At 41.4% G+C, this 18,681-nt stretch overlaps 1 protein-coding gene across 1 annotated transcript; it reads right to left on the bottom strand.

Moving 5' to 3' along the window:
• Positions 1 to 22: 22 nt before the first annotated feature.
• tmco4 (transmembrane and coiled-coil domains 4) lies at positions 23 to 9,785 on the bottom strand. The gene is made up of 14 exons (XM_062391914.1): positions 9,456 to 9,785; positions 8,689 to 8,845; positions 6,781 to 6,955; positions 6,355 to 6,382; positions 6,109 to 6,238; positions 5,641 to 5,738; positions 5,289 to 5,432; positions 5,048 to 5,167; positions 3,754 to 3,918; positions 3,287 to 3,423; positions 3,012 to 3,096; positions 2,591 to 2,708; positions 2,282 to 2,399; positions 23 to 1,280 (listed from the first exon to the last, which is right to left on the bottom strand). Exons 1-14 carry the CDS (start codon positions 9,508 to 9,510, stop codon positions 816 to 818), a joined length of 1,995 nt encoding a protein of 664 aa, XP_062247898.1. The 5' UTR covers positions 9,511 to 9,785; the 3' UTR covers positions 23 to 815.
• Between the last annotated feature and the right edge of the window lie 8,896 nt (positions 9,786 to 18,681).

Here is an 18,681-nt window from a genome sequence, read left to right as displayed (position 1 = left end):
GAAAGTGATTGGAAACAAGAAATGAGACTGGCACAGTTCAGGATTTACTGACCTTGAGTTAAAACAAATTCACATTTAAAAACGTGTTTTTCATGTTCACAGAAAAACAATGAACACAGATTGAATGATCTCGACCTTAACTTATATGTAACTTTCAAAGTGTGAAATGTGTCTGGAAACAAATGTCAGGGTTAATATGTCAGGGCTATTTCCAGTTATCGGGGCTTGTAAACAATATTGGCAATATTAACTCTCTACGTTGGCTGTTAAGTAAGCAGGGCCTCACAATAGTGCCGGTGGAATAGAGAAAGAAAAGGCCTTGAAGAAAATACATTCACAGAATTGCCCGCGGCCTTATGGAAATCAAATTACTGTGATAATATCCATAGCAACCAAGCAACGAATGAAGAGAGGGATGAGAAATCACCTATAAAGTGGCATCCACTGAATCCTGCAAACCACACACAGTGTTCTCAGGTATATGGTCTCACATCGAGTTTAGAAAATAAATTCTCACATTATTTACAGTTTAAAAAAAATCTGTTTCAGTTGCAAAAATCTAAATTGTTATTGAATTATCACATACATCAAAAACAAACAACATTTAGTGCTTAAACAAAGCAGTCTTTCTGGGGTTTGTCACTTGAAGCTGCCATATGTGTGCATCGCCTCTTGTGCCGTCTCTCGCGTGTCAGTTTGTTGCAAAGGGAATTCATTTTTTTCTCCAACAGCTTCAGAGAATGAGAGCTTACAGGGAAGCAGCTGGTCCACTAACATGCTCTTTACAAGTTTTGCTGCCTTTGTTCGTGCGGGGGCTATGTTGTCCATTGTGTATCATCCCAGCTCCATGATGTGTGTTCCTTATCCGGGTCGGCCTCCTCTACGCCGTCACACTGTGCATTAGAAGCAGATGCCGAGCCATCGTCAGTGTCCTCCTCAGATGCTCGTGGTAAATTGTTCCTGTCTGCGATATGATTCTCTGATTCTGTGTCGGAGATCTGACTCTGATCAAGCAGGTCAGAGATATCGGCGATATCCCAACCGTCACCTGACTCCTCCTCATTCTCCTCGTCCTCCTTCAGGTCTCCACTTTTCTCCGTCTCAGTCTCCTCAGCTGGTTTTTGTGTTTCAGTCACTTGGTCAGGAATGTACACTGCCCCATTTATAACCTTCAGGGACTGGGGATGAGCGAAGGAGGCTCCTGGCACTTCTTTGGTTGGAACTCCGATCGCCACCAAGATGGTGTCCATCTGACGCATGTAGTCCAAGTGACCTTTTACCTGAGAATCAGAAACATGGCTTTATGTGTCTGTTTAAAAAAAGGATATATATAATTATGTAAATGTATTTGTAGTTTTTTTTTTACATTTATAACAAAAAAAAGAAGAGTTTGAGAATATTATTTATTCTTTTTGTAAAAAAGGTTTTACTGTTCCCCAGGTTTATACTGTATGGTGCTTCAGATATGTCAAGTATGTTTGTAATGTTTTTTGTTTATGATTAATTGTGTGTGAAAAGTTCAACCTCTGATGCTTTACCTGGTTCAAATAATATATGATATGATATGATAAAGTAAGTGTTCAGTTACATATGATGGATTTTCAAGGTGGCAGGAAGACATTGTTGTGAAGTGAAACAGACCAGCAGGGGCCTTCATTTTTATTATTATTAAAAAACGTTATCCTACTGTCTCGTTTAAAGTGCTATTAAAATCTTGTATTTAATTATCTTGCATCATGTAAATTATCTCATTGTAAAATAATTATATGACCCACTAAAATACCAATCTCCTAAAAAGGTGTGTGTTTGCTTTAAGCTGCACTTATCAACTGTTTTAGCAGCTCTAAAACTCTGGAGTTGTGGAAATGAAAAATAGAAAAAAAAAATTGGGCCACAGTCGAAAAAAAAAGAGAAAGCCTAAATGACTGATACCAACAGAAATAAAAGTATCCAATCTGAGGCAAGACATACATGACTTCATTATGTGCATAAACCTTTGTAACATAGATGAAAGACTATGCCAGGCAGCCAAAGATCCATTTTGTGGAAGATATAAGTTGGAGATTTTTCTTTTGTCTGTAATGTGAGGTAGGATTTTGTCAGTTCTTATTTCTTCGTATTAATAAGTACGGGAACCTTAGAACACATGTGAGACTTGAAGGTGGCTGCTGCATGTGGTGGAGGTGAAAACCTTCAGGTAAAAAACATGGAAATCTATTCTACTACTTCCATTATTAAGGAGGCATTACGGGTCCTAATCTAAATATAAGCTCTGACTCACCACGGAGGAAAGGTCCACATTGATTATGCGCCGATCCTGGATGTTTATTGGCTGTAGCCCAGCAACAGAGAATTGTGCTGCTGAACTGCGGTACAAAAACCCCAGGAGCCAGTCCCCTCTATTAGATGGATGATACAGAAAGTTTTGTACAGCCTTTAAATCCTACATTTCGCTGTCAATAGAGTCTATTCACTGAAATATAGAATGTAATTTACTGAATGACTTGACATCATGCATATCAAATATATAGAGCAACAAAATGTAAGCATATAACTACAAGAACGCTTCAGGATTAGGTTTTTGTTTTACCTGCAGTATCCATTAACTATTTTTCCAGCCACTACCCTTGCCATTCTCTCCCAGGCCTTTTCGGAGCCGTCCACTGGGGCCCCCAGGAGGACCACATCCTCCACTACGCCTTCACTCCCTGAGGAATCAGTACCATGGAAATTAATGAGTTGGTCCAAACAATGTAGGATATAAAGACTTTGTAAAAATGGGAGCGGGACAAATGAGGTTAATTAAAATTGGATTATACAGCTTAAAACCACAATTAAATATTTAGAGCCATTAACATTAAAAAGTAGCTTGGCCTTTAAAAGTCATGACTTGGGCATTTTGAAAAGTAAAATGATGTGAGCATTTTCTTTGTCAGCATAAGGAAAACTAAATGATTAAAGTTACAATTACGATAATTTTTTTCCCCCTGCGAAAACAATAGTTTTTGTACCTTGGTCATTGGCAAGCTCCTGCAGACAGTAGTAGATAACTCTTGCCCCAAGACTGAATCCTATGAGGCTGACAGGACGCTTCCCCTTCACATACACACAGAAAGAGAACCACTGAACATAGTGTATTTGTTGGCTCTAAGCATATGGTCCTATTTGAGGTAAATGAATGGTGCATTTAATTTATCTCTGAAGGAAAATAATGCAATTAATCATGTGTACACAAAATTCTACGATAAAGTGTGTTTATAAACAGAGGTAAGATGAAGTGCTCTACCTGCTGTCTGCTTCTCAGAACCTGCGCCAGATGCTTCCCCACCTCAGCGGAGCGGTTCAGACAGATGCACCAGGGGTGGTCAATGACGCTGGCTGCTGCCAGCAAGGACGCCGGCCACGTCAGAGCCGTCACGATGCCTGCTCAGTATGAAAGTAGCAATACAGGAAACCAAACAATAAATAAAAAACTACATGACAACTGCTTGATGAGCAAGATCTAACTGTTGAGCAAAAAAAACCCATCACTTTACAGTGAACCACAAAAGCTGAGTTTTAGTTCGAAAGGTTTTGATCAACATCTGTGTGTAAACACAGATCCAGTTTATAGACTAAGCCTTCATCCATACTACTACATCAAAGTTTGAAAACGGTAATAATAGCTTGTCTGTTGTTCCGTATCTGTAGCAAGTTGATTCTTTTTTAAATGAAAACTTAGTAGTGAGCCTCCCTGCATGATCCACCTCCTACCTGAGAGCACTGTGTACTTCAGAGCCTCCTGGGCCACCATGCTGACCAGACCGTCCAACAGGGAGGCCATGGCCGAGCCCAGTTCCCTGAGGAAACTTGACTCCCACACCAGGCAGTACTGTTCCCCGCATTCACCCAGACTGCACCACGGGGCTTGAAACGAACCTAGAAGACAGCAGTTGTGTTTTTATGTAAGGTCGCAAAAATGAATAAGCACAACATGCATGTGAAGGGGGCCCCAAGTGAGTGGAGTTGAGTGTTTGTTTGAGAGGGTGAAGAGAGCGGCAATGTTTTATGTAAGAGCAAAACTTGAGTGGTCTGTTGTGTAATCTACTACTTTAGCACATTGTGTGAACGAGTGCTGTATGTGTTATCATCAAATTAGTGTTAGTCTTATTTAATATTGTATGTAATTGACCTGGCTGAGACCTTGAATCTACCTCACAGGAACATGCTTTTCAAAAAGATCACAGCAATTGGGTTAGGTAACTATTTTCTCTCGTGTGTGGCAGTGAAGGCTCAGGCCCTGACCCTCCTCTCCAACAGGACTGTTCTTTTTTTAGAGCTTTGTAACCTCTACTATATTACTTCACAGTTGTGGTTAGGGATGCCGACGGCTGCATACTTTGAGCCAGTGTATGTAATGTAATGTAATGTAGTGCTACATTGTCTATCATGCACTTCTGCAAGCAACATATTATGCTCTAATTATATCTCAATTCAAATTGTATGCTAAGAGCTTAGAGTGCATAATTATAACAAGTACAACTATGTGATATGAATCAGGAATTTATACAAATAAATATGACTGTCGGGGCTTGCGGACACTGGGATGACTCCACACGGATGGTATGGGGGCATGTTTAGTTTTTTTCTGTTGTTTCGTTATGTCTGAAGAAGAGGTCGCCTGGGCTTACACACAATTTTCCTCTGACACTCCTAAAGACTCAAACACTTCACCCACCCCTCCATCGCCATAGTGGTAGATAATGAATGCATTTTCATTTTTCGGTGAACTATCCCTTAAAGTAAGGAGTTGCTGTTGTTTTCCAACCACTCACATTTCCTGAGCTCGCCATGTAAGATCAAACATCAATTCGCTACATCAGTCTTTAATGTCGTACATGTAGCAAACATGCTGTGTTAAGTGGCCATCATAAATTCACCCTAAACATATAACCGGTTCTCTTTGCAGGTAATTAATAGGGTTATATTTACATTGCGAGAAAACAATACAAAAACTGATTTAGGGAATTGTTTGTGGTTTTAATTTGATAGCAGATGTCGCACTTACTGTATTTACCACCGCAGAGCCAACCTGTTACTGCAATGGTCAGGTGAAGATGCTTCCCAGAGCTTAGTGGCAGGAATTCAAATTCCTCTATTGCTCCAACACACTTTTTCATCTTATAGCCTGAAGAAACAAAAATAAAAATGAATGAGCTGTTAAAATGTGTACTTTTCCAGCTCGGTTGAAATTCTAGAGTTGATGATATTTTTTCCACAAACAGTCACATGTGGTACGATGCTCATACCAGTCAGTCCAGCCCCTGCTGCTCCAAACAGAGAGGCCATTATTGCAATCCCAGTAGCTGAGCCCAGTGCAGCAGCCCCGCCGGCCCCCAGCACAGCACCGGCCCCTGCTGCCACCAAAGGGGCGGCCAGCCCACCTGTCACACCTGGCAAAGATGCAAAGATCTCAGTCAGGACCAATATTTGTCAGGTGAAGGATTTTACAGGTAAGTTCAGTCTACAGAAGGAAAAATGAACCTTTATTATGATAAAATGTGTTGTTATTATCAGTTGATTAGCTGATCAACTTGGAGCTTTCATATAAGATACTAGATGTTTTCAATGTCTATTTGTAGTTGAATCCGGAATAATCACCAATCACAGTTCCTCCGCCAACAGTGGCCAGTCCAATGAGAAGGTAACGTCGTAACTTCCGTCCTCGTTCTCTCCTGATCCGCCGAGTGGACTCCTCTCTGATGAAAACAGCGTCAGACCAGTTGTCGTTATTAGCTGTAATAATAATTGGCTCCGAAAATAAAAATGTCAAGTGACCTTTACTGCATCTAAATCTTCGACAATAGCTGTTTGTTTGTGCAGTGCCATGCAGAGTGTTGTGGTGTTTGACACACACAAGATTCAGCAAAAAGATGGACAAACCGCGCTTTAGTATCATTGAGCATTTGAATTACTGAAGTTAAAGGTCTATAATACCTTTAATTAAATACAACACAGATCAAGTGCCGTCTTGATGTTAGCAGTGTAAATTGCTCCATGTAAACGTAGCTACTGACTCACACTGTCTGTTAGAAAACCCCTCTCTCCTCCCACCCAACCACAACTTACTCGCTCTCTTCTCCTGCTTCCTTCAGCCTCTCTCCAAGTGTACCCTCAAAGTCCTCCAGCTGCCGTGGAGAGACTTGCAGCAGAAAGCTGACATGACGGATGAGAACCCTTGATCTGGCATCGTACTGGCCTGAGGTTATGACATATCATAAAAGTTAAAAATATCAGGCATTAATGATATATACATATACACAGTATATATGACTCTATACCAATTTTCAATGTCTTACATTAAAGGATTCTTACCATCTTTGACAGAAAAAGACACCAAGTCCTGGAAAGAAAAAAAAAAAGCTCAACACATGTTTGTAGAAACCAGTATTTCTCATTAATTACCTGAACTGTGACAGTCCACCATATTATCATTAGTCCTGCAACGGTTTCATAATGAACCAAAAAAAAAAATGGTCACTTCTCATAATAACGTTCCTTGTATATCTGTGTGCGGCACCATATAAAGCTCTTTTTGTCACGTGCTTGTGCCATACACCAAAATGTTGTTACGGAGACTTGACTTTCTGCAATTATTTCATTTATACATTTCTATTGGATATATAAATTTGCTCTAATCTTTCTGGTCATCATTTTCTTTGGCACATCTATATTTGCTGGTTCAGCACAACCCAAATCCCCAGTCCAATGACATCACATCCTGTTCAGAGTGTCAAACACCTGTATGATAGGGGTGGCCCCTGTGGCCAGCAGAGGTTCAGCCTGTAGGGTGGAGAGGAAAGTGTCGGAGCCCTCAAAGCCCAGGCCTGACAGGAAAGCCCCCATGACTGGCATCACCGACTCGTCCAGGTCCAGCCAGCGGACCAGTCCCTTCAGGTACTGTTCCCTGAACACACTGAGAGACACACAACTACTCAGCTCCTAAAGTCAACATACAATTCAGTTTTAGGCATAATGATCAGGGTAGCCTTTATATTTCCCCCCTCTCTCTGTCCACTACATGGATCAGTCTGCCTGCTTTCCAGTAGGACACATGTGTTGCAGGTGTCTGTTATTCACACTGGCAGTGTGGGTCATAGAGCTCTGGGTTTTTTTCATTCTCCACAATACGTTTTGTGTCATCAATTCTTGACGAGTGGTCAGAATTAGGAAGACTTCATGTTGTCGATAGCTGCAATAGATGTCATAATTCACCAGCAGATCTCACTCACATGTTTTGGACCTGTCCACATCTCACAACTTACTGGGACAAAGTTCTCAAAGTTGTATCAGACTAGCACAGTATTAATCTTATACCTAATGCCTGGATGTGCATCTTTGGTGTTCAGGGCGACGGAGACAAAACTTTGATAAATCAACACAAAAACATAAATCGCTTTCTCAACCCTCTTGGCACGAAGGTGAATTTTAATGGACTGGGAGTCACACCATCCGCCTAATTATTCTATGTGGCTGAGGGATTTGGTGATCTTCTTAAAATTGGAGAAAATTAAATTCTCGCTGCGGGGCCACCGTGAGACACTCAAATCCACTAGGGGTCCGATCATAAAGCACTTTGATGAATTGAAAACTCACTCTTTAAATTTATGAACCGTTTCAGTTTCCCTTAGACTCTCCTTGTTTTTTTTTATAATTTATTATTATTACTGTGGGTGTGTATGGTTTTTCTTATTACACTCTTATATATATTTTTTTTTATTTGTTTACTTGTTTGTTTTTTAATACTCTTTCTTTAAAATAATATCATCCTGTAATTTGTCAACTATAATGCTTAGACTTCTTTGGTTATAATATTGCAATGAATTTTCTGCATTGAAGCAGTGTGATCTGTTTTGGGGTGGGGGGAAGGGGGGAGATAATGGAAAAATGAAATGCGTATTGTATAATTGCATTCCTAGTGCTTTTGAGAATAAAAATAAAATACAAAAAAAAAGAATTAGGAATAGTTCTTTAACCTTTTTCTCATCATGCATTGTGTGTGTGTGTGTGCGTGTGGGGGGGGGCATATATTAGTAATGTTGTGGGTACTTAAATCTGTTTACACAGCTACATTATGACGACAAAAAGCAATTAGATTAAGATCTAGATTTAGGTTTATATTTAGGTTTAGGTTAGTGTAGGGGTTAGGGTTAGGCAAATAGAAATTATGGTTAAAGTTAAAGTCTACAGGAAATCTATGTAAGTCAATGTCATGTCCCCCTAACCCATTGAAGTCATGGATACACATCTGTGCATGTATGTGTGTGTGTATGAGAGAGAGAGAGAGAGAGAGAGAGAGAGAGAGAGAGAGAGAGAGAGAGAGAGACAGATAGAGAGACTGAGAGAGAGAGAGAGAGAGAGACTACTGCCCATCACCTGACCAGCCTATGACTACAGCCTTTGTGAGGTTTCTGGTGTGACTCATGTATTTCCTTGTATACAAACTAGTCCTATATACTCCAATAAATACCAGTACTATACAGTATGAAGCCGTACATCTAATGTAAATACTTCAGGGTTCGGGGGTCCAGTATAATATTCTTATACAGGGTCCAACATTTTCCTGAATGTGCCCATGCTGGTATGACTGGAAAGGACTCACTCATAGAAGTGTAAAGAAGACAGCACTGTGCTCAGTGGCTCTGGTACCTGTTCCCATGTCCTTTACACATCTGGCCCAGGGAGACGCCACACAGAGCTGCATAGGCGAAGCGGCCCTGTTCACTGAGCTGTCTGCCGATCAGGTTCTCTGGGCTCTGGTCACATGGTGGAGCTGCTGCTGCTGTCCCCGGCCCTCCTCCTGGGTCTGAGGTGATAACGGGACACGGTTTAATGATTAACATGGAGGCCGCAGATTGACTCAGACACATCAGAGCAGAGACAACATGGCACAGGGCACACACGCACCTGTTTAGGACACTTGGATCTCAAGCTGATACTTCACGTATATGGTTATTAACATGTGAGCGGTGCACATAACACTTGTACAACCTCTAATACCATTGGCGACCATGACGAATTCCCCAGGAGATCCAAGTGATTCGTTAGAATGGACTCAAGCTCCACGATATATATCTTAATGTGGCCTGTATCAAATGCAGCGTTAAATTGTGCGGTTTTCTGATGCAGTTTGGTTTTAGGTTTGGTTTGAGTAGCTTCACGGAAGTAGGAAACATGGAGTCCAACTTTGTGTTTCTCCGATGAACTGCCATGATCTGAACTCAAACGGAGTCTGGTGTTTGTAACTTTTCATTTACAGTTTTGACTTTTACAAAGGAACCTCAACCCGGCGAATAGTGTCCCCGCAGCTCGCAGTTAGCTGCTGGACACACCAGCTGCCAGTTAGCTGCTAAAGGTCCACAGGTTCATATAAGCAGGAGTTGTGTTGCAGAGGATAATAAACCCACGTGTCTTACCTGGATCCGGACCTTCAAACGGTCTGTGGGCAGAACTGCTGGGTTTCTCCTCCATTGCTGCTGATCTCACGACTCTGAACTGTTGTTGTGTTCACCGCTCGTTCTGCTGACAGTGTCACAACAGCGCCACAGGTAGAACTTCTGAAGCCGATTGAGGAAATCACTTCATTTCAGGATCCCCCGGAAGAATAGTAAAACTTCTAAAATGCAGAGTTCTATGCGACTAAAAACATCTTGAAGTTGTTTCTCGATTTAGGAAGTTTCTCGTTTTAGGAAGCTAACATTTGTGACTGTCCTCGAAGGCACCATTAGTTTGAAACGTGTTGAGTGACGTAACGTCCACGTACGCTAAAGACGGGACAGGGGTCTATTGACAAATGTGGAGTACATTTGTTTTGGCCAATGCCCAACTATGAATGTTTGCATCTTAACAGTTTCATATATTGAATAAGATTCCGTCTTGTTTGTTTGTTTGTTTGTTCAGCTTCATTTCAGACTAAGACATCCAGCTTTGCAACCACTTTATGATATAAATATTGCAAATACATGTGGATTAAAATTGTTCAAAGGTAATGCATTGTCTAGTAAAGTTCTTGAATATTTTTCATAATTCTATCAAATTGACAGGTCATCATTGTATATCAGGTTTCCCATTGGTATTTCACACTGGTGAGGCTCTGTCACTTTCAAAATCATGGTTTGTTAAATATATGCTGAAACCATGCTCTGGTTTATTTCATGTTGTTTGCCTCCTAGTTCACAGACGTCGGCCCTGAGGGTGACTGATGTGGATGAAACGTGGAGCTCATCAGGTGTTAAGGAAAGTGTGATAGCTGCTCAGGGAACACAGGCAGAAATGTCCAGCAATGTACTTACATATGGTCTCAGTGCTGTTTCTATTATAATTGTAAAATATACATATAACAAGGTAAATTAATTGAGAGTGTAGAGTAGTGTTCAAGTCAGGGCCAGGCAGGGATGGCTCCATTCAAGCCCATTTTAAATACGCTTCAGTACCTACCTGCCAGATGACCTCACTTCACTAATGATGCAACGTGACAAACTAAAGGACTCTAACTATTACTACTGTAAAAAAAAAGATATGCGGTTATCAAGATAAAATTGTGTTGATTTCTGTACTTCATCTTGACAGTGTAGGGATGCCTGTAATATATTTGTAAAAAGTTTGGTTGCTCCATGAGTGAGAAACCCACTGAAAGATGGTGACATGATGACAAATTTCAAAACATTTGAAATAATTCTGTCACTGTTATAAAAATCTGAAATGTTTCACATGGGATCTACCGAGATATGAAAATGTTGTCATTGATTATCGTGAACATTGGGAATCAATTTATCCAGAATTTCCAGTATCTGTTGACAGTAACACATTTTGATCTGTGTTTATTTTTATATATATTTTTTTCGTCACATCCTCAAGGTCAGACCTGAGTTTAATCAGCAGCATCCACATTTCAGCAAGGTAACAGCCCTTTAAAAAATTTGAGAACGTTCAATTCTCCAATTTTGCCAATCGGCGAACTCGTCTTCTCCCAGGGGCCGATTGGCATGTCGGGATTGGAGACACACTCACTAGGAAAGTGCTTCATGGTCATGAAAGGATGTCGCAGAGCTTCGCTGGGGTTGATTCTTTTTTTTGCATCGAGATGCAGCATCTGTTTCAGGAGGCTTAAAAAGGCCTGCGTGTCCTCATTTTCAGCCGCACCTGGGCGAGTCAACACAATGTCATCGAGACTGGTGACCTCCCCGGACTTCTGAATCGTAGAGGATGCTGGGCTCCCCTTGTGAAGACTTTGTGCGTTTCCTTCCTGGTACTGCAAAGTCCTCGCAGCAGCAATGTTCCTTCAGCCTCCACAATTGTTTTTTGATATATTTTCTCTTTGTAAAACACACATTGGTGTTCCTTCCAGAATTCAGCTTATCATTGGGCTGACCATTTATCTGTACCAAGTTCTTCATTGCCTGATATCTGCAAGAACCTAGATTATACAAACATTTGCCGAGGTACAGGTAGGCCAAAATGCAACCAAGAGCCCACATATCCATGGCCACATTCAGAGGAAGTCCCAGCATGACTTCAGGGACCCTGAAACCAATAATCTGGAAATTCTGTCCAGTTTCCAATTTGGAGACCCGAGTAGCCATGCCAAAATCAATCAGCTTCACCTTTGAGGGCTGTCGCTGATGATCCACCAACATTATATTGTTTGGCTTGATGTCTGCATGTACCATATTGAGGCTCTTCAGGGCAGTCAGAGACACCGACAGCTGCTTTGTGATCGCTTGAATCTCAGACAGAGGCCGCCCCTTGCCCCCAGACATTCCAATCCATCAAACAAAGTCTTATCCAGCTTTTCAAATTCCAGAAGTATTTTGTCACCTTGTGTGTAATGCCCGTTGAACCTGACCAAGTTATTCTTGACCGATCTCCCGGAGTGCTTCAAGAGTGTTCAGCTCCTTTAGGCCATCTACTTTCAATACAATCTTCTGTGCCACAATCTTCTGTGTGTCTATTTTAAAGCACTGTTGCACTATTTCATAAGTCCCAGAGCCCAGTGTGTCCAGCAAGATGAATACATTCGATTCAGCTGGCACACGACAAAGTTTGATGTCATCAGGTTTTTTCTTGATGTTTAAATCCTTAATTGGTTTTGCCATTTCAGTGAGTTTATTGGCAGATGGCAACCAGCATCAAGTATTGTTAATGCAGTCTACTGAATTCTAAGCGTATTATTGGGAGGTGGCATACTGTACTTCTTATAAATTAAAGGCTATTTAAGGTTGCAAAGACTTTCTTTGATATAAGCGATTACATTAGGACATCATATTCATAAAATTCTGCAAATTTTGGTTAAAATTTGAGCATGTCAAAGCCCTCAAAAAGCCAATTCGTTTGCCTGAATAATAATAATAATAATTTCAATTTCAATAGGGCCTCCCACTGTCAATCTGACATGTTAGGTGACTGGTATTTATTAGTGTGTTATGTGCATATTGGTGCGGATCCAAATAAAAATCAGGAATCAGGGAATTTAAATGCGCTTTCGACTAGTGTGCTTTTTATTTTTAATTTTCCTTTTTATAAAATCACTTTATAGAGCGATGAGGAACAGAGACACTAGTGAAACACCATTGGTGGCACAAGATCCCAAAAGCCAAGCTAGTACAACTAGTGGCCAGCAGGTGTGAGTGTAACATTTACTTTCAAATTTCCCTTCCTCTTCCTTGTTCCCTTCAGACGGCTGAATTATAACTGTTTATACAACGTATTCTGACATGTATCTTAATGCTCTGACAAACTGAATCCCTCACTTTTTTTATAACGTTCGCCTACTTTTCATGCAGATGCTTACTTTCGTTTTTTGTTGTTCCAAGGCCCATTTATGACTCTGTCTGCCTGTTCTCTCAAATGCTCTGTGACAGTCAGGCATCATTAGGTCATGTGTGAGGATGGTTCCCTGCCAACCCACACAAGGATACAGCTCCTCTCACGGACACAGTGGAGGAGGCACACTGGCATCCTTTGATCAAGTGTTGCCGGTGGCTAAGAAGGCGTCAGAAAACCCCAGTGTTCAGTCGCATGCAGTTAATCAATGGGTTTTAGTATAGTCATAAGTCACAAGCGTAAAAAAGAAGACACTAGTAAAACCCAATGCATTTGGAATGAATGGTATTTATGAAATTCTGTGGTGAACTTGTTTATGTGCAGAGATGTGAGCTACTTCAGTGCCATAACCAACTGTATAGTATATACCAGTTGTAGAAACTAAATACATTTACTAAAGTAATGTGCACATTAGTATTGGAGTTTTCTACTCAACCACATCAAAGAGGGAAAGCTTCAGTTACTTTTCCGACAACAGTATTAACCACATAGATCGGTTGAAGTTGAATGTTTATGCTGAACTTCAGGAAGACGTGTTTCTTTATGTGTTGAGTTTTCTGAGCAAATGAAAAGTCGACATTTTAGAGACAAAGTCCTTCGTTCTCACAGACAGATAATACATCTTCTTAAACCGATCGAATGAAAATCAATTTTTTTTTGTAAATTCCTATTATTTCCACAGACAAAAAGACTAAAGACCTTTCCTTGGGCCTTCTATAGGCTCTCTAAGTTTAAACCCGGGATAGAATGTGTCCATGGAATGGGAAAATCATAACCCTGTCAAAGACTAAACTGTATAGAGAGCTTTGCTGTGTGACTATACCCATATACATATAGTCAACAAGTGGGGGAGTAAATATAAATGTTTACACATTTAGGTTTCAGATCATTAAAAATCTGATGTGTACCCCACCCCTTTGTATCATAAATCAATATATCAGTTTAAACTTCTAATTAAAGGAAATACTATTTTTGAGGGAAAAAAACTACGATTTCCTTCCAGCTCCTGAAAAATCTGCACCTTATTTATAGTTTGTTAGCTTTGCTAAGTTCCCACACCAACTTTTCATATAACACTGATGTCTGTATTTCTCTTGTGTATACTGTGCGGTTGCTCCTCACCCACTCCCTTCCCATCTGCTTCATCAGCATCTCATTTACTGAGTGTCCTTGGCACTGCTCTCATCCCGGCCTTTTTGTTTTCCAGTCTGAATGTTATGCAGTGACAAAAGAGCAAGGCGAGCACCGGAAACATATGCAAAGGTTCTATTAAATCCCCACCACAGGTCTTCCCGGGGAGGGACTGTTAGCACAGTGTGAGTCAAAATGATATCCTGGCCTTGTCATGAAGGAATCCCCAAACCTACGTGGGCTGTATATTTCTGTCTTCCTTGAAGACATCCTGTTTATGCTGCCGACTGAGCAGTCTCCAATGTATCATAAACTTAATATGTAACAAAGACACAGTTTAAATTACAAATGATAAACGATAGCATGTCTTTATTTGGAGTCTCTCTTTCACATGACATAAATAAAGATGTTTGAAATTGTGATTTAAAAAAGTATAATATTTACAACTACCCTATGATGATGAGATAAGAGGTATTATGGGGGCAGAATTGTTATGTATGAGTTCTCCTTTTACAGACCTGACCTTTCTGCCTGCCTCAACTTGTTATCATGGAAAAAATAAAAGCCCACGGTTTGACTTTGAAACTCTTGAGTGCTGAAAAGCAGTGATAGAAAAGATAATACCAGGTGAACTCCTGTTGTACCTCACATAAAAATTTGGTGTATTTGTACACCTTTACTTGACATCATCTCAGTGCTTGCATTTCTCTAGGTACGAGTGGCTGTAGTTTTTAAAGCTGTAGTGACTATAAGTAGCTTCATTTTCAATGATCCTGTGTTATAATGCATTATTAGTACTTAACAAAAACATACCCTTTTTTGTTTTATATGATGGTAAACGGTAAATGTTTTCGAATGTGTCTAGTGATTGGTCAAAACCAGTATTTTGAAGATGTTTCTTTGGGGTCTGAAAAAGGGTGAAGGGCTTTTGTCACCTCTTTAATATTTTACATTAAATCAAGTCAATAATCATGCAGTTAAAATAGTGGTTGGTAGCAGCCCTTCTAACTTAGATCCCATTGTTTGACTCCCTCTTCTCTCTGACTCCAGAGCTGCTGGATCCAGATCTGACACTACTCAATGATGATGATGATGATTATTATTATTACCACTACCTCTACTACGATTAACTTGAGCTTCTATATTATAACATCATCACATTTATAAATGTCACTCTAAAACATGACAGTTACTTAACTGTTCCTGAACCTCTTTCTCTTCCATATTACTCCGCTCATCCCAACCGGTCGAGGCAGATGGCCACCCTCATTCAGTTTGCTTCTGCCAGAGGTTTCTTCCTGTCACAGGTTTTTTAATCCTTCCACAGTAACTATGCCTGTTTGCTCATATCTGGAACTGTTGGGTCTCTCTATCATGTTTGTAATGTCTTGACCATATGTTAAGAGCCTTGAGATAAGCTATATTGTGATTTGGCACTAAACACAACTGAATTGAACTTAAATAAAATTTGTAAATGTATCCCTTCCCATGTCATTTTAAAGTGAGTATGCATATACTACACATGCTTTTGCCAATATGTTGAGTGGGTGGTATGTTGACCATGTTCACCATATTTGTTCCCTGTGTTAGCATTTTCATATTTGCAAATTACTGAGAAGTGCAAAGACCATAGGAGGCATTCATTTACCAGGTATTTATACACAAACCAAAGCACCGGTAGATTGTCTTAAAAGGAAGTATCAGTAAGTGTGTGAGAGTAATCCTCTGGGGAACATGAATGTCTGTACAGACTTGCATGTCCATCCATCCAGTGACTGAAATGCATCAGTTTGGACTCTACAGCTCCTGTACGCTATGCAGGTCGGCTAACGAAATCAAACTGGCAGTAAAAGCTGTAAATATTTGACAGTCTTAGGTTTACATTACTCCCTCAGAGCAAATACTGTTTTTAACCACAGTAGCAAACTTTCCATAAAAAGAAGAAAAAACTGTTAAACCTAACCAGCGGCCTCCACGTCTCACCCGTCACCCATCGATCTCCCTCCGGCTAAAATTGCTCTTCCCTCTTGTACTCGAGCTATGTCATACTCCCTGCCACAGTGTGTGTGTGTGTGTGTGTGTGTGTGTGTACTCAGTCTTTCAATGGATTACTCATTGGAAAACAGACAGGCAGACAGGCAGAGCTCAAGAAGCCAGACAAGTTCAAACACAACCCCCCCCCCCCCCCATCTCCCCCATACCATATCACTAACAGACAATGTCAGACTTCTCCTTTCTGTCACTTGGACATTCGGCAGGAGGGGTAGGGGGCTGCGTGAGTGAAGCCAAGACAGGGTGGACTGTGTGACCTGTGGGGGCACCTGCTCAGGGTGTGTTACGTGCACAGGAAGCTGGAGACAGATAACAAAGAGAGGCTGAAACTTAGAGCGTGTGCAAAAGAACGTGCCTGGGAGTGAAAGGCACCTGGTTTAATTGGGGAGGCAGCGGACGTGGCTGTCAGCTGATCGTGTTAACAGGCAGGATGGGCCAGACGACAAGGTTTGTCATCCTTCTGTCATTAGAAGGATTGTGGGTTGTTCCTCACACCTGGTGAGAGGCGTTCAAGTAAAAGTTTGCACCGCAGAGTTCCAAGCGCCCTAGTTTCCAGGCCAAGAGTCTGATGTGAGGAGATGGGGGGAGACTATGGCTCCGGAGCAGTATGTGAGCCTTTGTATACATGCTCTTTTTATTTGTGCACTCCTTTAAGCAAGCAGATACAAGAGAGGGGGTATTTTGCCTCAGTGATAGCTTTGATAGGCTGCCAAATCCTCCCCAGCTCAACCTGCCCTGACAGATTCCACTACGGATGCACTTGTAATTACAACACATCCCTGCTTTTTTAGACCTTCAGACATACCACAAAAGCTACTTCAATGACCTTTTGTGTGCAGCGCATGACCCCCTGTTTGCCGTATATACACCAAACTGTGTACGTGTGTAACTCTGTCAGTGTGCATGTGAGGGCTTGCGCTTGTGCGTGTATTTGTATAGTATACACAAGTGTTACTAAGGGTGGAAGGCAGCTGGGACTGCTGAGGGAGGGAGCGGAGTGGGAGAGGAGTGAGGAGAGGGTGAGGAAGAGGAATCACAAAGGAGGGAGAGATTGGAGAATCCAGCTGCTGTCGGCTGAGGCCAACGCACTGTGGAGAACCAGCTGAGAGGATGATTGTGCAAAAGAGAAAGGAAGCTGATAGACCTGCAAGATTATGAAGAGTTGGGGAAGAGGGCTGACTGAGGAAGAAATTAAAAGAAAATAAAGAATAAGACCAGATTACGCGAGTCACGAAACAGAAGAGGAAATATTACAGTACTTGTGATGTGAATACACTTTGTGTGTGTGTGTGTGTGTGTGTGTGAGAAATGTTACATCCAGCCAAATGTAGTCTTTACCACCCTCCTTCCCACAGGCTACACGACCCGCTGCCAGACGCTGGAGAGTTCGATGAGTCCTTTGACATCGATGAGTCACCGCCACTGACCTTTCTCATGTGGTTTCTGAATGAGTGGGAGACTATAAATTGGCATTAGTGTTTCTTTGAGCTGATTGTACTTTTGGATGGAAGAACTTCATTTCATGCAGTACAAGAGAGCACTCGGGGGCACGCCAAGACTGTGAATGGAATTTATTTTTTATTTTTCTGAACTGTACTCCACAAAGCGATATATTATTAGTTCTCAGTGGCTCTATTTAGACATTTTTGCAAATTTGGATCCTTTCCAAAGGAACTCTGGCTCACTTGGGGTAAAGTTTCACACATGCCGCTGGATCAGAATTGTCTCTGCTTTTAGAAAGCTTTCAGGGAGCTTCCTCAGAAATCCACTGACACTTTGCGTCATGTGATGAACAATCAAATCCTTGTGCCTGCGCTATGAGCCAGTCGTCTTTTCAAGGTGTATCCAACTTGCCCAGATCAGTTTGTGTTCGTAAAGGGCGAAATAAAGATGAGTACAATGATCCTCAATCCATACATGCAGCCCTCCTGACAATCTCCTGCACAATACGGCCATTGTCTGAGCGGGCCTCTGCAGAGGAGCCGAGCCGGTTATCGAGAGAACTTCCATCGACGTAACTTGGCAGTGCCAGAGGCGGCCTGTGACATTTTACTGTGGAAACTTGCAGAGGGTGTTGGCCGCACCAGTGTGGAAGCTCAGCGAATGTTGATTATTGCAAAACAGATGTTCTAACAGGCAGGATGGTTCTACCCAGATATACTCCAAGACAGTGCACAGACACGGCTGCTTCTGTCCAAACTTAAATATACACTCTGATTTATTCTGTGAAAATGCGATGCTGGCCTGACCTGGACGGTTGCTTGTGTTTTATGTAACTTGTCATAATTGTTTAGGGGAGGCTAAGATTGAGCGATCCCCCCTGTACGTGGTTTAATGCCTTGGGATTCCTGCATCACAGAGAGACATCAACAGGCAGCATCTCAATGAAATTACTTTTTTATCTCTTGGAACAAAGTGTTCTAAACCATAAAGGTGAAGGAAATCCCCTAATAGACAATTTTTAAAAGACAAGACCCACCTTGGACATACACAGGAAGCTCATCTGTGGAGGAAGGAAAGTACCACTGACGTAGGTCAGTGTTGATCAGGAAGGCAGTGGGCACTTGGCTCATTTCTGGTCTTCTCCACATCCCAGAGATGGGAAATCCCTCTGACTTCTCTCTCTGTATTTTTAGT

This window comes from Platichthys flesus, chromosome 7 (genome assembly GCF_949316205.1).
Source record: "Platichthys flesus chromosome 7, fPlaFle2.1, whole genome shotgun sequence".
Taxonomy (NCBI): domain Eukaryota; kingdom Metazoa; phylum Chordata; class Actinopteri; order Pleuronectiformes; family Pleuronectidae; genus Platichthys; species Platichthys flesus.
The sequence above is the reverse complement of the archived record's forward strand: the minus strand, read 5'-3'. Positions and strand labels throughout refer to the sequence as shown.

Coding starts and splice junctions, on each gene's coding strand:
- tmco4 (XM_062391914.1), bottom strand. CDS start 9,510: ATGGAGGAGAAACCCAGCAGTTCTGCCCACAGACCGTTTGAAGGTCCG. Junction 5,168..5,288: donor AGCAGGGGCTGGACTGACTG/GTATGAGCATCG, acceptor TTGTTTCTTCAG/GCTATAAGATGAAAAAGTGT. Junction 3,097..3,286: donor TTCTGAGAAGCAGACAGCAG/GTAGAGCACTTC, acceptor GTGTATGTGAAG/GGGAAGCGTCCTGTCAGCCT.